This window comes from Chelonoidis abingdonii, chromosome 15 (genome assembly GCF_003597395.2).
Source record: "Chelonoidis abingdonii isolate Lonesome George chromosome 15, CheloAbing_2.0, whole genome shotgun sequence".
Taxonomy (NCBI): domain Eukaryota; kingdom Metazoa; phylum Chordata; order Testudines; family Testudinidae; genus Chelonoidis; species Chelonoidis abingdonii.
In genome coordinates, this window is record NC_133783.1 from 43,073,451 (window position 1) to 43,097,731 (window position 24,281).

At 38.2% G+C, this 24,281-nt stretch overlaps 1 protein-coding gene across 2 annotated transcripts in view; it reads right to left on the reverse strand.

The window, feature by feature from the left end:
- Window positions 1–24,281, reverse strand: part of DOCK1 (dedicator of cytokinesis 1) — a 570,673-nt gene that overhangs the window by 69,564 nt on the left and 476,828 nt on the right. For both annotated transcript variants that reach the window (XM_032801591.2, XM_032801590.2), the window contains exons 36-39: window positions 21,235–21,275; window positions 19,523–19,613; window positions 13,365–13,484; window positions 581–670 (exon numbers count right to left, since the gene is read on the reverse strand). In XM_032801591.2, coding sequence (XP_032657482.1) covers window positions 581–670; window positions 13,365–13,484; window positions 19,523–19,613; window positions 21,235–21,275 — 342 coding nt within the window. The remainder of the gene's footprint in view (window positions 1–580; window positions 671–13,364; window positions 13,485–19,522; window positions 19,614–21,234; window positions 21,276–24,281) is intronic.

A 24,281-nucleotide genomic window follows, 5' to 3' on the forward strand; every position in this document is an offset into this window, starting at 1 on the left:
AGACATGCTTCTTGGTATTGTGATGTAAAGAGGTTGCATCAGTAACTCTCAGGTTAGCCCAGAGAGGAAATTCTGGGTGGGAGAGAGAGGGGGAAGGGAAGTGGGTTATTTCCCTTTGTTGTAGACTCAGGGCATCTGAGTCTTGGGGGTTCCCCAGGGAAGGTTTTGGGGAGACCACAGTGAGACAGGCACTGTAATTCCTGTCTGGTGGCAGCGATATCAGATATAAGCTGGTAATTAAGCTTAGAGGTTTCATGCAGGCACCCAGATCTCTGGACGCTAAGGTCCAGATTTGGGAATTATGCTTATGATACCACAAGCAAACTGTAAACAGATTATCTTCATTCCAACATAAAAACCAAACATTTCCCACTTAAGTCACTTCCAAAGATGGTCATTTAATTAATCTGCCAGCCAACATCTGCCCCAAGAGGCCAACTAAATCATTCTTCCCACTGGGCTAGAATATCCAAGGTAAGAGGAGTTTTCAATATTATTTTAAACATTTAAAAGTGAAATTCCAAGAGAAACTGTTTGATAATATTTATGTTAATTTAAACTGAATGGAAAAGAAACCTACCAGCAGTTCACTGAGTTGTTCATAATCAAACATTTCATTTTCATACTGTTCTGCCAGTTCTTTGCCCAAGGCAATGGCCTCTTCCCACATCTGTTTAAAAAAAAATGCAACTGAATCATATACCTTAGACAAACAATGAAACTGGATTAAAATGAATTTAAACAAAACATAGCAAAATACATTCTGATAAAGCCTGCAAACAACTGTGCATAAAATGTGACAAAATAAATATTTGTGGCAGCTTTTTTCATCAGCCCATCTTTTTATTTACTGAAGATTAAATAAAAATAAACACTTTTCTTACCAGCCAGGCCAGGTACCCAATGTGTGACCAACTCTTACAGTCTACTTGGAAATCCTAAAACTCAGGGTTTCTGATAGATTCTGTAACTGTTTATAATCTACAAATCCATACTAGATAAAGCAGGCTACACTTGAGAAATACTTCTTTTGCTTTGTGTAAACATTCATTATATTTCTGTTGTCTCTTTTTTGTCTCCTTCAAGCATGAAATTCAAGAGCCACATGAATTGACACAAAATAATTTAACAATAACTAGCAATATCCTTCATCTACTCAGAATACAGAGACTCTTAAAGAGGAATCGCAAGAATGTTTTAAAATGTGTATTTTTCATTTTTTACTAATGTACGTGGAAAGAATCACGTTTAAATTGCCATACCAAGAAATCTAAGAATCAAGCCTTACAACCTATCTTTACGGCTGAAACTTGGCTGGCATCTCACTTAATAAAACATGAGCATCAGAATGAGTTGGATACCAATTTGTTCCATATTACCCTTTATCTAAATTGTAAATCATTGTTACATTTCTCGCCGAGCCACCTAATTTCCTTCTTGACATGTGTCACTCCCCTCCTTGCCATGCTGAAAGACACATGGTTACTGCTTCAAACAGCAGAAACATAAAAATGGGGTAAAAGCAAAGGAGTAAGCACTTGCTTCCCTGTCACTGCCCAAAGACATCTTCCTTGCAGGGAATGAATTTGAGATGCAGCAACACAAGCTTCCTGAGCTGGCTGCTGAGAAGGCGTAAGAAGAAAGAGCGCTCCTGGGGAGATCTGCGTGCAGTGAAACTGATTCACAGACCTCTCCTACATGGATACCTGCTCACCTCGACTCTCAACTCTAATAGTGCTGACTGAATCTTGCCAGCCCTTCCCCTTTTTCGCAGCACCTTTTTGTGGAAGAGAGCTGTCTCTTTTCTTCCCCATGTGAGAGCAGCCACGGAAAGGGCTGAGGGACAGAAGAAAAGCTGGTGAAATTTATTCATCCAACAAGCTTCATCTAGAGGAGAAGCAGGTGGTTCTGGGGGAAGTGGTAGGTGTCAGTGGGCTGTGGATTTCATGGATCAAAGCTAACGGGCAGGTCTAACTAGTTTCGCAAAACACATTAAAAAGTGAGCCAAGCCACCCAAAAATCATGAGATTGGCTTAAAAGTGATGAGATAAACATTTACAAATTTTTTTTAGCCTTCTGGTTTGCCAGGGTACACTTAGGTCACATCTTCAAGCTTTTCTCCACAACCATAAGGGCTCAAAATTGATGGTTTTTTTCATATAAAAGCTGAGGTACTCAGGTAATCACAGTATCCTGGGACCCGGGCCTTTAAGAACAGCACCAAAATGTCACAGGACTTACAATAAAATCATGAGGGTTGGCAAACTGAGTTTTTCTACAAATTATCCCAGAGGCTTTTTAGGCCAAAACGAAAGACCTGTGACAGACTGGTATGAGCACCATGCTGGGAGCCCGTAGGCTCAGGCAGCCCATACAATTCTACCAGACAAAGTTATTTGACAAACACTCTGTGCATGCACGTGTCCATCCAAATCCATTCCTTCTCTTCCCACAAAACAAATCTATTCCTGCTCACCTACTGACATCCATCCATCCATCCAATCAATCCATCCTTCCTTTTCTCTCCTCAACTTTCATTCTCGGTCTTCTCCCTTCACCACCAAAAGACATTCTTTTGCTCCCTACCCACCTCTTCCACTGAACAAACCCATCCCATCTTTTCTCCACTATGCTCCTTTTTTTTTTTATGTAGGGCTTGGCAATTGGAGTAGGCAGGCAGGCTGCATGATAAACAAGACTGCTTCCAAGCTGGTATGGTGCTGAGCCAAATAGCTGGAAGGCAAGTGGATGCCTCAGCCTGATAGGTCTCATCCTTGTACAAAGCCCTGTAGTAAGTACCTCTCAACCCCCTGCTTGTCATCCACCCTACCACATTCCAGAACCCTGAAGAGAAGCCTGCACAGCTTAGTGGCTGCTGGAGCTCGGAACAGAGGGCGGCAGTCAACAGCCTGTAGCCTGGAAGAAGAACCACTCTAGCAGCTGGGATCGGGGAGGGGAGAGGGAGAGGAAAGGAAAGAGGGAGCCAGAAGCTGGAGAGAGAAGTTGCTCTCTGTTGTGGGGGAAGAGATATAGTATGTCTACAGCTTCAAAGGGAAGCCAGTGCAGGAAAATAGATTGGGGGCTAGTTGCAGGCAGAAAGGATACAGTGAACCTGGAGTCCCAGAGAGAAGCTGTTGTCAGAGTTGCAGAGGTGGAATGGATGAAATAATAACCCAGAATCGTCAAAAACTGCTGTTGGATTAGGGGAGGGAGGGTAGTGATGAGGGGATCTGAGGCCTTGAAAAGCAATTATAGACTCATAGACTTTAGCAATTGCTGCTGCTGGTTTGTGTGGGTTAGGAAACAAGGGGTCTAGAGCCCCAAAAACAAGCTCTGAACATCTAGGAAGGAGCAGAGCCTGAGTTGTGCTGGAATGCCCTGGAACGCCATTTTGGCACTTTTTTGGGGAGCCAAAGGCTGTTCCAATACTTCTGGTTCTCTCACTTATAAGTGAGTTTCAGGACTTCTTTTTTCAGGAGTCTAGCACTATTACGTAGAACAGAGGCTGTGTCACCAATCTAATGTCTGCTGCCAGCTGCCTAGTCTGGGACTAATGGGAGCCAGGAATTCATGAGGTCTAAAATTTGGCACATTCAGTTCTCTTTGTAATTTCAGAAATCACTTAACCACTTTGCCAAAGTTTCTACCTCTGCAAAATGGGGATCACAACATATTCACCTATTACACAAGGCTGGAATGAATATTAGTTAATGTTTTTAAAGAGGTTTGAAGATGGAGAGAGCAATATAAATCCATGCTGTGCCCACACCTTGAATACTGTGTCCAGTTCCAGTCGCCCCATCTCAAAAAGGATACAGTGGAACTGGAAAAGGTTCAGACAAGGGTAAAAAAAGTGACCAAGGGAATAGAATGGCTTTCATATGAGGAGAGACTAAAAGATTAGGGCTGTTCAGTTTAGAAAAGAGACAACTAAGGGCGATACGACAGAGCTCTATAGAATCATAAATGGTATAGAAAAAGTGAATAGAGAACCGTTATTTATACATCACACAATACAAAAACCAAGGGTCACCCAATGAAATTAATAGGTAGCAGACTTAATACAAACAAGAGGAAGTACTTTTTTTACACAATACACAATTCCCATGGCAATGAGTTCCACAGGTTATGCTGTGATGGCTAAAAGTATAACTGGGTTAAAAAACGCTGGACAAATTCATGGGGGATAGGTCCATCAATGACTAGGATGTAACCCCATGCTTGGGATGACTCAAAACCTCTGACTACCAGAAGCCAGGAGTGGAAGACGGGATGGTTCTCTCCATAACTAGCCTGTTCTGGACACTACCCCTGAAGCTCTGGTATGTGCCATTGTTGGAGACAGGATATTGGGCAAGATGGACCATGGTCTGACCCAATATAGCAGCTCTTATATTCAATGGAATTATTAAGTACTATTTTGAAAACAAGGCATCTAGGCCTGATGAAAATTATATGACAATTGCTCCAGTAGGAAACAGATTTTTTGCAGATGTATGGCTTTACTTTCCAGTGCAAACTACATATATGAAACTAAATGGTGAAAGAAAAATGTTTTAACTTTATTTAAAGTGTAATATGGCTACAATAATCAAGGAACAATTAGAAAAATCTTGCACTTCTTAAGTTTTAGACTAAGTTTCTTCTGACCTATAGCAACAATATCCTGCAAATGTATATAAATCAAAACTAATATTTATTGTAGTGTGGTAAGTCAGCAAGTGTAGAATTCTTTTTAAAGCATTGAACCTTTCTTAATGTTCAATACTTCTTTACAGCGTCAGTCATCCATAACAGCTTTTGAACAAGTCTGTTTCAAAGAAAAGACCCTTACCTTAATTTTCATCACATTTTTTTTGTTTGGTTGCTCTAGACTTAACTAGTCAGTCTCCAAAACTGAAGTATCACTAGCTTCTGCTCTTGTGAAAATATTTTAGTGACAGATCTAAAGTGACAGATGATCTGTATCACATAGTTTTCAAAAAACTTCAGGTTTAAAAAAATGTAATTCTAAATAATTTTGGAATCACGCCAACCCTACAAAGAAGCACATTCAGTCCTTTTACTGAACTCTGCATCAGAACAAGAATTCTAGCAGCACATTCCCAATCTACCTTCAGTAACTAAAAGTGTTGCTTCAGTATAAATGCGTGGTGCCATTTAATATAAACTCACCGGGCCAGATCCTCAGCTGGTGTAAACTGGCATAGCTCCTTTGACTGTAGTACTACCGCTGACAGTTCCTGGGATAAAATTCTCTAGGACTGGAAACAAGTCATTCTCCAAGAGGCTCTTTGCCTGGAGAATTTTCTCGTTCTCTGGCAGCTCACCAGAGCTAGAGTCTGGTGGCCTTTTGGGCACAGAGATAGGTCTATTTAATTAACCAGGCTTTTGGAAAAATAATTACATAGGGCTATTATGAAGTGATCACCGACAGATGGATGTCCCTATTAAAATCAGACAGTAGCAGTATATTTGATATTAGAGAATACGCTTAATTATAAATGCTTGATCTTAAGGATTTGATTAACCTAGATGTGACTACGATGGGCAACTTATGCAAAATAAATACGAATATATAAAATCGCAGTTGGGGCCCATAGAAGCAACTGCAATACAAATCACATTAATGATACTTTTATTAATAATAAATTATTGTTATAGCATGAGAGCTTAAACATAAATCCCAAAATTTAATGATATAGACTATAACAGAGATTCTCCTTTATATCTGCAGTCAAACAACCTCAGCCTTCTTCCATTCTGTTGAAGAAACAATTCACTTAACTACAGTTGTACCTGAATGGGGGAAAAAAATATCTCAGACACCACCACATTTTCTGATTTGAAATACTAAAACTACTTTAATAGCATTCTTAACTCCCCCTTCCCTCTTCTCACACTGGAGAAGTGTTAATAGGTCACTTCACCTTGAATGCTCCCTTAAAATGTTAACTACTTATAAACAATTTGTTCCACCTTGTAAATTTCCCAGACCTGAACAAGAGTTCTGTATAAGTTTGAAAGTTTGTCTCTAAATCTAACAGAAGTTGGTCCAATAAAAGATATTACCTCACCCACCTTGTCTCTCTAATCATTTTTTGTTATACTAAAAATAAGATTTGCTTAGTGTTCTTGTTAAAACTGTAACTGTGGGACAAAATTCTTTTAACTTCCTTCCTGTGTCTACACTGGTACCTTTCTGTGGAAGAAATTTGACCAAAAGGAAAGGACTTGCTGTTGGTCACAGGGACCTTCCTATAAATCCCACTATACCCCTACATGCTCAACTTTGACTCAGTGAAGAAATCCAATTGTTATATAGTGAGGGAGTAAGAAGGGGTTTTTACCTTCCAATCTGTGTGTTGCTAAGTGCCCTCAATTCCAGTGGCCCACAGTCAGTTAACCATGTGCTTTTTCCCCTCCTTTACTTTCTCAAAAAGGATTGGGAGATCTACCATCATGGCAGGGAGAAGAAAATTTAAGCATAAAACTAATCCTTACAATTTTTCTAACATTGTGAGGGTTTTAGATATCCATCTTCAAGTAAAGTGTGCACCTAAAATCAACTGCAAACTCTCAAAAAAATTCCCTTGTGTATACTACAGCTAATGTATATTGGATGAGGGCAGTATGGCTGTGACAAACGATTCTGTTAACTGAAATCTATAAATATTCTTGAAGGTCAGTAATACCCAATCTGCTTCCTCACAGACTTCTTGCTTTGGAACTTTTCCCAGCTTTGCCTAGGACATGGTAAGTCTTTTAGAGAAATGAGCTGTAATGGGAAACGGAGCTAGTAGTATATAGTACTTGTTTGATGCATGATTCCTTAATGCAAGAAACAATTGATCTGGACAGCGTACAAGTGAGAATGGGTTCTGATTTTATTGGGAAAATGTCTCTCTGCTGTTGAAAGAATGAGGAAAAAAGTGTCCTCCTGAATTCAGTCGTATGGCATATACAGGACTCTGACTGCATCCTTTTATGGGAAAGCCTTTGAGAATCTGAAAGGATATTCTTTTTATCGAATAGCCTACAATTAAATTAATTTTAAAGTTCACATGAAATAGTCACAGCCTGAAAAGAGCTACGGGATCTAGTTTCATATGCTTTAAAAAGGTTCCTTAGCAATAGAAATGGATATCAGTTATGATATTATTTAACTTCTGGCTCGGTTAACGATAAGTAAAAATATCATGTTCCAAGATAGGAATATTAGTTCACAATACTGCTAAATCTTAGGAGAGTCCTAACGACTGTACCTAAGTTCCAGAAGCTATTACAAAACTACTAAAGAAGTTTACGTATGTAATGAAATGATAAAAATACATTCTTCGTCAGCTCTTAACACTGGATTTAATGTGTGTCAAAAACACTGATGGGAAGGTGTCTAGAAAACCTCTAATAATAATACTTGACTAGATTCATTTCAAAAGAGTTCCAGCAGATGGTCTCACTCCATAGTCATCCTCCTCAATCTGTCAAGATAGTCAATCACCCCTTCTCCTCCTCTGCAGGTTTCTCTCCCTGGGCTTTAGTGATTCTGATGCCCTCTTTCTTCTTCTGCCTCTCTACCCAGCATTTCCTCTTCATCTTCTCTTTAGTTATCCATTGGTGTGCACCAGGGTTCTGTCCTGAATCCCATCCTCTTCTACCTTCTCCTAAGGAAAATTCATCTGCTCATGCTGTATCAATCTTTGTAAAATTGCAATTTAGCAAATTATGTAAAGGAAAATTTATTATATTATTGTAAAGAAACATTTAATACATACTTCTTCAATAGAGTACACAGGAATCTGCTCTTTTCAGTGATTGGAGATTATCTGCAGCTCCTTTTACTAAACAGAAAGTTAATATAGCTCTCTTATAAATGGTTATCTTGAACACTACATATCTCTATCTACCTACCCAAACTATCCTTGTGCAGTTTTGGATTGCTGACTGCCCTTCTGATGTCTCCTCCCAGATGTTCCTTCAACTATGACAACCTCAAAAGAATGAAAACTGAACTTCTCAATTTTCCTTCAAAAGCTTTCTGCTCTCTTTTCCTTCTCCATAACCTTAGACTATTCCAGGTTCTTTCTAAATACTGTTGTTTCCTCCTCTTCATCACCTCTAAAGTCCTTCTATCTTGCAACTTCCTCCTGTCTGGTCTCCAGGCATCTCATTTCATTCCATCCCCTCAGTTTCATCAAAAAGCTACTCCTAGAATTAATCTCCTCTCCATCTGCTTTGACCATTTAAATCTCCTATTTGAATTTGTTCAGTGGTTTACTCTTATCTTTCACATCATGTTCAATTCTTTGTAACATATCACATTATTAAACTCATCCCTAATGTATATAGTTCCTCTCACTTCTTCTTGCTGCCCTCCCCACAGGCCTTTGTCCACACAATCCTGCCTACTGAGCATCCTTGGAACACGGTGGCAGAATTCTCTGTTGCCCACCTTGGGAGCAGTCGTCGGGACCTGGCAGGGAGCTGAAAGTTAATTACTGCTGACTGGAGCAGATGTAGCCCATTAGATAGTACACTTTATGTAAGTAATAGCCTTTTGGAATCAGAATATAGGGGCCTGAGACAGACAGGTAATAAGGGAAGTAATCTAGTCTTGAAGAAATGAAAAATAATGGGGATGAGGCAGTGAAAGGAGGATGTATCCATCTAGTTTTCAATCACAGTAAGCACACATTTCCCTATTGCTTATGGTATGAAGAATACAAAATGTTTAGTTGTATCCATCATTTTCTTGAATATGTTGTCAAAGGCTAAAATTCATACAAGGCCTAGGCACCACTTAATTCCTATTTAAAGCCTTAAGTGTGACTTAAGCAGTGTACAGACCTTGAACTGGTCCTCTGCACAGGTATAAATTTCACAAAGAAAGGCTATCATGTGAAGTATCAGAGGGGTAGCTTAGTCTGGATCTGTAAAAGCAGCAGAGAATCCTGTGGCATCTTATAGACTAACAGCGTTTTGGAGCATGAGCTTCGTGGGTGAATACCCACTTCGTCGGATGCATGTAGTGGAAATTTCCAGGGCAGGTATATATATGCTAGCAAGCAAGCTAGAGATAACGAGGTTAGTTCAATCAAGGGAGATGGCCCTGTTCTAGCAGCTGAGGTGTGAAAACCAAGAGAGAGAAACTGCTTCTGTAGTTGGCAAGCCATTCACAGTCTTCGTTCAATCCTGAGCTGATGTGTCAATTGCAGATGAACTGAATCAGCAGTTTCTCTTTTGAAGTTGTATCCTGAAGTTTTTTTGCCAGAATGGCCACCTTAAGGTCTGCTATAGTGTGGCCAGGGAGGTTGAAGTGCTCTCCTAAGGTTTTTGTATATTGCCATTCCTATGTCTGATTTGTGTCCATTAATCTTTTCCGTAGAGACTGTCCAGTTTGGACGACGTACATCGCAGAGGGCCATTGCTGCATGATGATGCATATATTACATGGTGATGTACAGGTGATCCTTTGTAGGAGAGGGAGTGAGTTGTAGTTCCTGTCTTATTTTAGTGAAGTCCCGTTTTTATGAAGTTTGGTTATTAATGAGAGTCTCCAGGTTGGAGAGCTCTTTTTAATGTTTTCCTGTTTGCGGTATAGGATGTATCACGTGGTTCCTCAGTTTCTTTCTGACCTAACCGATCAGCCACACCATCACCGTTATTCACCTGTACATCCACCAATGTAATATATTGCCATCATAATGCCAGCAATGCCCTGCGTATGTACCGCGGCCAAACTGGACAGTCTCTGGCGGAAACGATTATGGACAATCAGACATGAATAGGATATACAAAAACTGAGGAGAGCACTCAACCTCCCTGGCACACTAATAGCAGACCTTAGTGGCCATTCTGCTAGCAAAAAACATTAGGATCAGACTTCAAAAGTAGAAACTGCGAGGTTTCAGTTCATCTGCAATTTGACACCCAGCTCAGGATGTGAACGAAGACGTGAATGGCTTGCCAACTACAGAAGCAGTTTCTCCTCTCTGGTTTTCCACCTCAGCTGCTAGAACAGCGCCTTCATCTCCTTTGATTGAACTAACCTCGTTATCTCTAGCTTGCTTGCTAGCATATAGGTACCTGCCCCTGGAAATTTCCACTACATGCATCCGACGAAGTGGGTATTCACCCACGAAAGCTCATGCTCCAAAACGTCTGTTAGTCTATAAGGTGCCACAGGATTCTCTGCTGCTATCATGTGAGTTGCAACAGACGTTTGAGCTTTTTGCCATCACAAGATATTTAGTGTAAAATACCACTTATACTTTAATTATTGTGAATCCAGCAAAAGCATGATTTTTATCAAATCAATCAGCAGTGTGAATTTATCTGAGGCCAACATTTTTAATTTATGAAATAGTTGTGAAAAATGTTTATTGGTTTGTATATCATAGTATCCAGCTCTAACCTTAAAACATGTTTAAGAAGTTGTACATTTTACTTAAAAGGAATAGGAACAGGTATTCCACAACTTCTGTTGAAAACGGTTGCAGAGACCACATAAATTGGGTTATAAAATCCATATTATTTTTACTAGTGCCTCTAGCCTATTTTTTGGCTTCAGTGGTTCTTTGACATTGACTAACATCAACTTCTCCACATGGACTACATTTTTCTTTTATTACCGCCATTCTATTTTCTACTCTCATTGTGGTACGCAGCTACATTTTCAGGAAAGTCCTTGGTTTAAGAGCTTTATGGAAAATTACAAGACCTTAGCCAAACATTGTACTTCCAGACAATTTGGGGCAGATTCAGTGGATAGGTTAGACTGACAGGATAAAACTGTACACAAGGCCATTTAGGGGGAAAACCAAAAGATGATAGCAAAAAGTACAAAACAGGTGAAGGATAATTATCTGGGAGATGACGAAAAAGATAGGAAACCTGGAGGAAACTGCATTTTACTTTGGAAAGGACGGAGATTAGAAGAGTAATGGGAAGGTTAAGAAAAAACATCTTAGAAAGAAGAGACAGGGAGCAAAATACTATAATTATTTAGGACAGGGGTAGGCAACCTAAGGCACGCATGCCGAAGGCGGTATGCGAGCTGATTGTCAGTGGCACTCACACCTGCCCGGGTCCTGGCCACCGGTCCGGGGGGCTCTGCATTTTAATTTAATTTTAAATGAAGCTTCTTAAACATTTTAAAAACCTTATTTACTTTACATACAACAATAGTTTAGTTATTTATTATAGACTTATAGAAAGAGACCTTCTAAAACCATTAAAATGTATCACCGGCACGCGAAACCTTAAATTAGAGTGAATAAATGAAGACTTGGCACACCACTTCTGAAAGGTTGCCAATCCCTGATTTAGGAAAAATGGTAAGCATTCTAAAGAATAAAGGAGAACATCAACCAGTCAGAAAAAATAAAATGTTTGCAAGATGGAAGGTCAAATACAAGAAACAGGCAAATGTATTGGGGAATTTAAAAACTAAATTCCAAGATGTTAATCTTATCTCAAACTACAAAAACAAAGACATGCAAAGTTAAAGCTGACATTCTGTTTTAGCCTGCTACACTATGCCTACATACTATAGCCAATATGATATTTAGTGCAGCCCTCCAGTACATTAAGAGAATATTTAATTCTGAATTTCTCTGGACTTGGACCCTAACTTTGAAGATCTAAAAGCAGTACATTCTCCACTGAGGGGTAGCTTGTCTCTGGAATTTGCCTTACTCATTAGTCCAAGATTGCATGTGTTTATTAACCTCAAGGCACACTGATATTGTTAACTATCCAAAAATATGTGAAAGGGGCAAAATATAGGCCGTTCAGCAGTTCTTAAACAAGCGAACACTTACTTCCCTCTCTCACTTCTGAACTATACAGTACAGTATGTTCAAATTATGTGGGGTTATTCAATCCAACAGTGTTCTCTCAAGCTTTAGATGCCTCACTGTGTAATGCTGCACAGGATGAACGTTTGTAAACAGCAGGTATTTTTGCCTGCTGTTCATAAACAGCTCATTAGTTCTAAAAGTAGCAGAAATGGGCAAGTACAACTTTAAAGTAGCTTGGCTGTTTCACATGCAGCTGAGTAGAAAGGACATTATTGGTTTAATTTAAAGTTAAAATCCAGTGGCCTGATTTTCAGAAGTTCGGCTCCCATTGAGTCTGGGGGAATTGCAGGTGTTCAGTTACTGAGGAAATTAGGCCACTGAAAACAAAAATGTGTAATTTATTTAGGAACAAGGGTGAAACTATAACATGCAATAAAAAACAAACCTTTTCTACCAGCTGCCCCCAAAAATGTATACTGCAAAGAAAATTAAAATATATTTTTAGTCATGCTTTGTATTAAGGTTCAATTTATTAATGGTTGATAGAGGGCTAATAAGTATTTAATAGAGGTTATGCGCACGTTAGATACATGACTAGCATACCTTATCAATAGTTACAAGCACACCTGGAGGCTTATATAAGAATCTAGAAGATTAATCTTTTATTAAAATATATATCATCATTTATTAACTATTTATAAAGGTAACTAATATCAAGTGATCATATTTGGCTTTTCAGTGCACAGAATATAATGGAGTTTCATCCAAACCAATACGAAGCCATTAAAAATATGCTTGCATAGTGCTGAGCTGGCAGAACAACAATTCATTCTTGTAAAAACTGACTATTTTTTGCACCATTTCTGTACAATAAACTGTGACAACGTAGACGTCTACCTAGCACATTCTGATTATGAGTCTGCCATCTCTATTATACATCCTTTTAAACATTTTCTGCAAGGAAGGCCCAATGAATGGTGTGCCACCAACTGTGTCTCCCCTCTCCTTCTCCCCCCCACCCGCCAACTTAGACAAACTGACACACACATAAAAATGAGCCAGTGTCAAACCCATATTCATCCAGAGTAAAGTAGCAATTCCAATGAAATATTCCCTTCTGACCTCTCCCCTCCCTACCTCTTTAAGATACCAGCCTGAGATTCATCCATCCTTCTAGGTAATTAATTTGATTGTTACAAAGGGGGAAAAAACAAAAATAGCTAACAGACTGCATTAGCCACAATTGGCAATGAACCCTCTCAAAATAAGATGCTTCACTCCTCCCTACCCCCAGCATGTACACAATTATTTACCCTTTTCCTATTTACACTTAACACAGCATTTATAAAAGTACCATTGATTTTTTTAAAGTATTATTATCTGTAAGTGGTAGCTGGCAGATTGTTTACATAAAACATTCCAAATTACAATTATTTATAACAAGTTTAAAGCTCCTTGAAGGTCACTTGATGGAAGTTTACTACTTGGCATGCGTTTAGTAAGAGAGAGAGAGAGAGTGTCAGAGAGAAAAGCAGTGCAACACGCTTTTTTTTTTTTTTTTACCTTGCCCTTGTCAAAGTAATGGATAATTTCTTGATACAGCTGATCTTTAAGTTGTCCTTGAGTAGTTGCCTGGTATCCATCTCGCTGAGTAAGATGTGCTGCACATGCCTCCTCTGACCACTAAACCAGATATGAGGAGTGAAAAAAAGGAATGCAATAAAAGGTGATATAACATATCAATGACATTAGGCTAATGCAAATGTTCAGTCTTGGTTTATTTTTAAAAGTGCCATCAGGGCTGGCCTGATATTTAGAAGATTTTACAGCACCTATGATGCCGTATTTTGATTTCCAGAGCAGTGGAGTTACTTACCTGAACTATAGTAATTATAGGATGGTTTATATATCTCAGCATCAGCTAAGGGACAGGTCTTTGAGGTGGTTTTCTTTTCTCCTTGACAGAAGGGATTAGAGTGACCTGGCACTCTTGATCAACACAGTTGGCTGGATAAATAGCCATTATTAGTAGGTTTACACTGAGAGAAAGCCTACAAAACTGGGTTATGTCAATATGAGTGGCCAGAACTGTATACAGAGAAGGTAAAGAGCTAACATTCTTGGAGAAAAATGACTGGAGAAAAAGGAAGAATAGCAAACAAAAATATAAAGGCTGCTTGAAATTGGTGTGTGTGGGGGGAGGGGATCTTGCTTTTCATAACTTTCTAAACAATTTGACTCCATGGCTATCTTCATTAAGGTTGAGAGGGTCTTTTCCCCCAATTGCTGGCTCAGTGAACAACAGGCTGTCTCACACTTTAATACTGTCATACCTAGGCATGATACTTGCCACAGAACAAAAAAACAGTGCCAACTACCAGAGATGCGATGATAAGTCTGCACGACCCACAACCTGAAATGTCCTGTTACAAACACTGTCTTTAAAAATATGTAATCTATATACAGATGTATTTTCAATAAGAACATTGGGGTATAGTGTTTTATGTAAAATATCCATCTGGGAGGTGGTAAGGGGGAGGGATAAGGTGAGACTTCAAGTAGATTAGAAAAAAAAAAAATTCAAAGAACTGCTCATTGTCTGTTACAGAATGTAAAATTATTGTTTTTTTGTCCCCAAAAGTAAAAGGTACAACTCTGTGATGAAAAGGAGTCCCTGCAAGGACAGCAATTTATAGATTCATTCACAGAGTTTAAAGCCAGAAGGGACTAGGTCATCTAGCCAGAACACCTGCATATTATGAAATTTCACCTGTTACTCCTGCATTGAGTTCAATAACTGTGTTTGACTAAAGCATATGTTCCAGGAAGACATCCAGTCTTGATTGGAAAGAATCAACAGATAGAGAATCCATGAGTTCCCTTGGTAGTTTGTTCCAGTTGTTCAGCACCCTCACTATTAAAACCGTGTGCTTTATTTCTAATATGAATTTGTCTGGATTCAGCATCCAGCTTCCATTGGTTCTTGTTATGCCTTCCTCCACTAGATTAAAGAGCCCTTTGACACCTAGTATTTTCTCCCCCTGAAGGTACTTATGCACTGTAATCAAGTCACCTCTTAATCTTCTTTTTGATAAACAGATTTAGCTATTTAAGTGTGTCACTGCTCCTAGATTTATAACTTTGATTAGATTACCAAGCAATTAGATTTGATTAACAAGTGATTAGATTAGATTACCAAGTGATTCAGACTACTCTGTATGACAATCTATTTGTCTGGGCTAGAACAATTTTAGTATATACTCAGTAGAATGAGTTTAATCAGAAACAAGTTGCATCTGGAAGGAAGAATAAATGTGTTTCCAAAGACCCAGTGATAATTTCAATTTTTAAGTCTCTACTGCTCAGCTACAAGTCAAATTTCTGTAAGTAGCCACTTTTTTTGTATGTTCAACTACACAAATTCCAAAGAAGTCTAAAATGCAATTATATTTTTCCATACACAAAGAGCTACTGTGTACTATTAGCTTGAACAACTTAATTTAGACCAAATGAAAATAACAAGAAAAAACATCTCCAGGAAAGAGAAAGTCTCCAGGAGCGAGTGAGTGTGTATGTTTGTGTCCGTCCAGCTGTCCTATATATGGCGTGGAGTAATTTTAAGAACTAAATAGCTGCTCTCTCTTCACAGTGACATAGTTCTTACAGATTTAAAGGTGGGATTTTCAAAAGGACTCAGGGCTGACCTAAGTCTCATCCCATTAAAACTGATTTGTGTTTTACCATTAACTTCAATCTGATGACATTTATTCCCGTGCTGAGTGCCATTGAAAATCCCATTCTCAAGGTCCAGTGGAAAAAAACCTGAAGCTTTGAAGTTTAAAGTTACAAGCTCCACTGTAATGCAGAAACACTACATGAACTGAAAAAGCAGTAAATAAACTTTAGAAATTTTGACATAATCCAACCATTCACTGAAGGATTTAGAAGAAAACATTTCTCAGGGGCAGGTTATCCCATAATGCCTACTGAAGGGTTTCTTCCACCTTCTTCTGAAGTATCTGGTCTTGACTACTATTAGAGACAAGCTATCCAACTAAATAGACCACTGGTCTCATCAAGTACTTTCCTATGAAAAGCAAAGTAGACTGTATACTCTTTAGGATGTGAAAATCACAACAGATCTGACTTATTTGCAAGCCAAAGCAAATGGTACTTTTATTTTTGCTATCTTCTATTGTCTTACATTGCATAAGTAGAAAACTGATTATATGATGGATATTTTATTTCAATTAATTAAGAGTAGTAAATTAAAATACTCATCTGGTAACTGAAAATATTTTATGAGGGAGAATAAAAATATACTCCAAAGTGTAGTTAATTGAAATAGTTTAAACTATAAATAGAGGCCACATAAAAACATATTGATTAAAAAATTGCAAAATCTAATGAGTAAAAGACAGAGTGAAATTATCTTGCCCTCTGAACTCCATCATCTTCCTGGAAGACGCAGCATCTCAATAGAGGGAAATGTTTTATCTGTCTATCAGACTTGGTTGTGGAACGTATGATCAAGCAAGTTATGACAACGTAGACATCATTTAATAACTCCAGTAACAAAATATTATCCAGACTGTCAATCCCATTTAATTTCCCTAATGCGAATAACAGAGATCCTTGTGTCCACAAAATCAGCTAGTTATTCATTCACATTTGTAATCAAACCCTCCTGGAAAATCCAGTGTGACTGAAGGTGTTAGAGCCATCTTCTCAAATTTTTATCTTCTTAAGTTATGTCTCTGCGTAATATATTTCATTATGAAAGCAATAACTTATAAAAGCACTTTAGCAATAGTTTTATCCTTTAAGTGCCAGCTGAATATCATTGACATTTTTGTTTTTATATAATCACTGATCAAGTTTAAAATAAAGTTGAGTATATACCTTTGAAAATGTCTTCACACACTTTCACAAAAGTGTTCTGAATCACATTCAACCTTACAACTACAATTTTGGCACAATGTATTCACAATCCCCGAGCGAAAAATAAGAAGACGCCAAGGATAGCCTTTAAAAGTGTTTCAGTCAACACTTTCAATTGTGTCTTTCTAAATGCAAGTTTATTTATTCTTTATTCCAAACATTTTTCTCTGTGTTCCCCAGATTAAAACTACTAAAACTATTTAGTTGCAATTTATTAGCTAAAAATCCTTACAAAATTAGTTCCTGTTAGAAGGGCCGACTTCTTTCTTATAAAGGACCACCCTATCTTTCATATATCTGGTAACTGGTAGGTTTTTGTCCTTTGGTAAATAGCTGTTGACATATTTTTTTTTTTGTAGCGCTTTCCACTACAGGATACTGCACTACAAAATTGTAAAAGCTTTTAATTTATACATCTGTTAAAGTTCTAGGTACAAACACTGAGCTACATATTATTTATATCTCTATACATACACATATATACATATTTACATAAATGCACACACTCTAAATTGAAAAATTATTTTGAATTACTGCTATCACAACAATGAAATATTATAGTGACAAATTACAAGAATGAAGCTACTTTGTACTCACAGTTGTCTGCTTAAGAGTCCAAATTTGGGTTTTATAAATGACGTGCAGAGATAAATTTTGCCTGCAAAACTTAAGCATTAACCTTGCAAAATGCGCATTAACCTTTTGCTACTTTGCCTATCAGTCAATTCTTTGTTATCATTCTAGTTCACACAGGGAAGTTCCCATGACTATTTTGATTCCCACTTTTGGAAGCTGTGATTTCACTATACATACCTATTTTACCATAAACATTGTTTTCCATCAGTTACCTATACAGAATCCTCATTCTAAAAAAATATCTTCAGGACTGGACAAGTATTTTGTATGGAAACTTTCTTCATTCTAGAAAAATGACCTTTGTTCAAAACTGAAACTTTTCATGAAAAATGGTCAAAATTATTGACATTTTCATTTTTTTGCAAAAACTTTCATAATATTTTTATAATTTTTACCAATTTTTTATCGAAATGTTTATCAAAATTGTTATGGAAAAATTTAGTTTACCAATGACTGTCTTTTCTTAGAGTTTTCAATAAACAAAGTATTATGAAAATGAATGCAGTACAAGTTTTCATAAAAATATAATGGAAGATTTCACAGAAAATGAGTAATTTCAAACTCTGCTAAACAGAAATAACTTAAACAATTTCAAAATCTTTCATCAAATCATTTCCCTATTTTTACATGCTTTAATTATAATAAAATTAAAGTTTATAGAAGGACATGCTTTCTGGTACATGTGCTGCATGAACATCAGCTCAGTTATGTAGCTCTCACTTACTGAAGACCAAATTTTGCTCTCAATAAGCATATGAAATTTGCACTAAAGTCTATGGGAAGAATGATCGAAAGAGTGAAGATCTTGACACACTGAAGTATATGCACTATCTAAACTCAAGCCCCAAATTTAATCCTTTCTTCTACCTTTCCATGTCTTATTTTTTGAGCTCCCTTCCAGTGACACAGGATCTAACCCTGCAAAGACTTATACCCGTGCTCAATTTTATAACGTGTGGGTAGCCCCATTGACTCCATATGCACGAAGTTAAGTACTGATGTAAGTTTTTGCACAATCAGGCCATAAACAGAAAAACAAAGATTTAAAAAAATCTGACCATTTCTAGTGTGAAGTTTAGATTTCTACTTCTCCCCCTCTCTCTTTTAAAGCTAAAAATAAAAACTCATTGTCACTCATTAACATAAGTGGAGTAATAAAGTAAAAATGTGATTTCAAAATGGCATGCATACTGTTGAAGTGCAACTGGAATCTTCCTAGATGACAATTCAGGGAATAAAAGAAACTGTTAATATATGCAGCAATATTTATGATGTAGTGACATAAGTAAGCCACTAGTTTTAGATAACAATATGTATAAAGTGAAGCTTTTAAGTGACATTACATTATGGCTTTATTACACTGTTAATCAAAGCTATAAAAAGTTAGGTATTATTACCTAGTAATATTAAAATTCTCTCTGTTTTATTAAGATGTTATATAATTAATTTAATTTATATTATGGTCTATTTATTGACCTATTTCAGACTTTCCTTAAAGTACAGTGATATCATTATATGAATTTAGATGCATTTGGTACATCATACCATTGAATTATCATAGATACTCCTTTAAAAAGACATGATCTTGGAAGGAGGACTACTGTTCATTTTTCCCCAATGTCTTGAAGCAAAGGACTAAGTTTAAGATCCTCCATAACAGTGCACTCAGCTTCCACTAGGCTCTTGGGCTCACCCATTTATTACTTTAGCACAGTTTTCTATGAAAAGCTGATTTGCAATGCTTAGATTCTTCCAAAGGTTACTAGCATTCCTATGCATTTAGCTAATTGTTAGATTTTTTATTGATAGTTTATGCTATTTACTCTTGATTTTATTGCACTTTTACTGCTGATGTTTTAGATCATCATCATCATCAGTAAGTCACATTGCTCTTCTACAAGACAGAGAACATGGATTCAATTTTCGTTCTCTAGGCTATATTCTAAGTTTACACTAATATCTAATTATGGAACAAATAGTAAATCACAATACAACTTTGAATTACTTCTTTTTTTTGAACAAGGCAATTATCATAATTTGTAAATGTGGATGTCCTAAAGCTCATATGAAAAAATAAACACAAAGCTACATACATCTGCAACAGCAAAATCTTCAAAATGCTAAATATATTTCAAGTACTCTACCTTAAGAAGCTTTGCGTGCAGAAGTAATGTATAGGCAGCTTCAGTGTAGTTATCACACTCTTTGTGCAGGTCACATAGCTTGTACAAATACCTACGGTAATAAAAGAGAGTCAATTCTTAAAATGTCACAAAATAATTTGTGTTGAAGACTACAACAGCTAAATTCTATGTTCAAACAGTAAAACATATCTGGGATTTTTTAAAGCTCATATTTCTCTACTTCAGACAAATTTTTCGGATACAGCATGCCAAGAAAACCATCAGCAACATCAACAAAATATACTGGTATGTTTTAGAATAGCTATAAAACTGTAACTTGTTCTGATGTCCTGTTTTTTTGGAGACGAGTGGAAAAAAAAAAGACAAGTAAAGAGTTTAATATAAAAGTGCAATTCTCTTTAAAGAGCAACACCAGCAACTTCATTTTCCCAAACCATTCCTGTCAGATAAAAAATTCAGACAGAATGATAGGAAAATAATATAAAATACTAATTATATGATAAAGAACAATAACTTTGCATTTCCATAATGCCTTTCTTCCAAAGAGCTGAAAATGCCTTGCACATATTTATGAATTAAACCTCACATCACACCTGTGTAGTAGGTGGTATTATCCTAATCTTATAGATGGGGAAATAGACACAGGAAAACAAAGCAATGGGCCCAGCATCATACACGATGTCTGTGGCAGAGCTAGCAAAGAACAAAGGTATTCTGACTTCTAGTTTTTTGCCTGAACCTCAAGACCAGCCTACATCTTGAGAAGAATTCTATTTTGTTTTTCGAAGCAATTACCAATAAGTAGATTAATTGTGTACTTCAAAAATCAAGTTAAATACAAGTTTCAGTGCCCATATTAAACTGAGTCAACAATTTCTGTTTATAGAAATAGGATTTGATCCTGTTCCCATTGACTTCAGTGGGTTCGTGATTGGCCTCATACAGATGTTGTATCAGACATATGCATGAATAATGCTCTTGAATGCACTTTCATAGTCAGCAATTCATCCTTCTGTTGCAAGGCACAAATTTAATTCTTTAAGACAAAAAGGCATGTACATTGATGAGAATTATGTTACTCTTTCTCTCAAGATGAGAATAAGTGGCTAAGAATGAATGCATAAAGGATATGCAAATACTCATAACACAACAACGAGAGAATCTGTCTTATCACAACAGTACAGGAGATGGAGTATCTTAAACTGATGTAAAAATATGGGAGTAGCAACAAAGTTCACTAGAAAACTGCAATCAGAAGCTTTCTTGCAATGTTACCATTTTTAAAGTTACATAATAAAGGAAAATGTTATATGGGCTCCTGAAAGGTTTAAGCTTAAAATAAACATTTGACATATATTCATTAACGGTCTTCATTCCAACAGATTTTTTAAGTTGGCAGACAACAAAATTCAATTAGTTCCTTGCTTTTCTTTTGCCTTAATTTTCTTCTGTAGGTCATAATACCGTTAAGTATTTAAATGGTTATAATAATGAAAGTGAAGGTGATGTAGTAAGGTTAAAAAAGTTTATGAGCCTAATTACTGATGCTTATTATTCTCTGTAAACTCAGTCTGCTTATGCCTCAGTACAGGTATGTGCCTTTCATTTCTGCCATTTCCCCCCCTCCAAATCAATAGCTTAGCAGATAATTCATTTTTTCCAATTACAGAAAAGTGAGCTGGAAAAATATGTCAAAGGGCATGCTTACACACCTTATGTACATTTCTTCTCTTTCAATTTCTTTGTAGAAATTCTGAAATATAAAATTATAATTCGGTTTTAAAGGCTTTGATTTCGCAGTGTGTCATGTACACATAATATGTACTAAATTAAAAGTCATAAGTGCATAATATCAACCTCAAAAACTGAAAAACGAAATTTGCCTCTGGTTGAGAAGCCTGTAAGCTATTTAACTATAAAATCTAAAACCATGATGATGTTTCATTGCATAATATTTTAGGGCTTATGCTCCACTGTAAAGGTTATGAATCAGAATCACAGTACTAGCAGAAATATACTTCGGGCATTTGCAAGTTACACAGCACTAAAGGCTTTCAGTTAAAATTTGGTAATCTATAAAAACATAATTTTCAAGTAATTGTTTAACTATGAACTTTTTAAACTCTCAATCTTGAGTAATAAGTCATTAACTCTTGAATTCAAATATTTTCTTAAAAAATAGAAAGTTAAAATTGTTCCTTTTTTGGTTTTTATATACCACGTCTCATCCTACTGCAGGAAATGCCTGAATGCCTCTGGCCTTGAATCAGACAGAGATTAAGTACTGCAAATATTGGAAATGTATGATATGAAACATTGGGAAAGATATTAAAGATGCTAAGATTTACCAATTTTTTTCCTCCAGCTGACATGGGGAGACACTCGTCCTTTAAGAGGAACAAGGCTAGTGCACCTGTGACTAAATAGCTGCCTCTGAAACTGGGTTTAAAAGAAGGCATCTATCCCATATAAGTGGGGAGAGACTGAGGAGGAGTGATCAGAAAAAGGGCAGGTAAGGTAAGGCTGCCTGAGAGCGAAAGACTGACAGGCAAAATCTGCCAGAGACTAGGAGACTGTAGAACAGGGGTGGGCAAACTATGGCCTGCTGGCCGGATTGGGCCCACGAGCTGTTTTACGCCGGCCTGCTAGCTCAGGCCAGGGAGCAGAATCAGGGGCCACACCATGTGGCTTGGCCCCGCTCAGGTACTCCGGCCAGGGTGCTGGGTCGGGGACCACACCACGCAGCTCCCACAAGCCATGACATGGCCCCCTTCTGGCTCCTATGTGCTCCAGTGGCCCCCTCCGGCACTCCAATAAGAGCTTCAGGGGCGGTACCTGTGGATGGGGCAATGTGCAGAGACGCCTGGCCACGCCTCTGCATAGGAGCTGGAGAAGGAACATGCTGCTGCTTCCAGGAGCTGCTTGAGGTAAGCGCCGCTCGGACCGTGCACCCCTGAGCCTCCCTCATGACCCAACCCCCTGCCCCAGCCGTGATTCCCCTCCCACTCTCCAAACCCCTTGGTCTCAGCCCAGAGCACCCTCCTACACCTCGAACTACTCATCATGAGCCCCACCCCAGAGCCCACACCCCCAACCAGAGCCCTCACCCCCTCTCACACCCCAACCCCAATTTTGTGAGCATTCATGTGTCCCTTCTCTCGGTCCTACGTGGAGGCATGGCCAGGCGGCTCTGCATGCTGCCTCATCCACAGGCACCGCCCCTGCAGCTCCCGTTGGAGCACTGGAGGGGGTCACTGGAGCGTGGCCATGCCACAGAAGCTGCATGGTGCGACCCCTGACCCAGCGCCCTGGCTGGAGCACTGGAATGGGGCTGAGCCACGTGGTGTAGCCCCAAACCTCGCTCCCCTGCAGGATCTAGCAGGCCAACTTAAAACAGCTCACAGGCCGGATGCGGCCCACAGTTTGCCCACTCCTGCTCTAGTAAGTACGAACTAAATTCAACCTGTGGCAAAGGGCAAGTGCAAGGCCTGTGTCCTATCTAAGCCCTACTTTGAGGTTTTAAGAGGGAATTAAATGGTGAATTGACGTTAGGCTGGCCCTCTGTACAAGGATGAACTTTGCCCTAGGCGCACTAAAGATGAAATGTTAAACCCAAAGGCTGAATACATCTTTAAAATGAGACCATGTCATCAAATATGATTTAAAATCTATGAGCCAAGTACTGCCCTGAGATGTTTGCATGCATCTCCAAATGACTTCAATGGGAGTGTTGTGTGGGAGTATCTGATGGCAGTTTGGCTCAATGACAATAAATCCCCCACAAAATTTACCATATGCAAATATTTGAAATATTGAGATCACATCCAGTATAATAAAAATTCAGCATCAGAAGACACTATTATAAAAATGTGTCTCTGTATAGATGAATAAAGAGGAGTATGTTAATAGAAAGGCAAGATGTAGTTAGAGAGACATGCAAGTGCACATTTAGATTCCCACATAGCTGATATGACAAGTTTTACTATGAAGGATTCTTAAAGTTGACATTAAAGAAAAAACAACAAGCGTAGGACATGAAGAAGGGAAGGAAAAATTAACCTCTTTCCTACTAGACTTTTCCAGTCTTGTTTTATATCTTGTTTTATATCTTCTTAAAAGCCACTGCAAATGCCTCTTTATTTTTGCAATTTGTCAGTTACCAATAGGCAGCCTTTTGTCACTCTAATTCTACTCAGAATGGCATGCTGCCTCTTCCACAAGCAATCTAAGAGTCATTCCTTGGATCACTGAACAGTGGCAACTTCAAGAGTCCTCTTCTCCTCCTCAGATTATAAAGTGCTCAGTCTCTGCTGTACAGATACAAGAAAAGCAAACTCTAATGCAAATCCTCGTTTCTAAATTGACAGACCGGTATGCTGTGCCATTCTGTGACATGGGTGTGGCAACTAGGCCAAGTAATCCACCATCTGTGCAGTCTCCCTCATACAACCAATAAAATTGTTTCATGCAAATTAGCTTCAGAGTAAAGCTGGTAATTGGTTGAGTTACCTCTGATGTCGTGAAAAGAAACCACTGGCCACTTGCAAAGCAAGGGACAGAGGCACTCCGACTGACCACCACGGGCGGTAAGAAGGAACTGAGAGGGCACAGGGCTGATGGTGCCTGATATACCGCGGCATGAGCACAGCACTCCAGGAGGAGTCACAGCTGGCCCTATGGATACCGCTAAGGCAAAAATCTCCAACAGCCAAGCACGTAGGCATGTGCACGCTGTGACAGACCCAGACCAGTGGTGTAC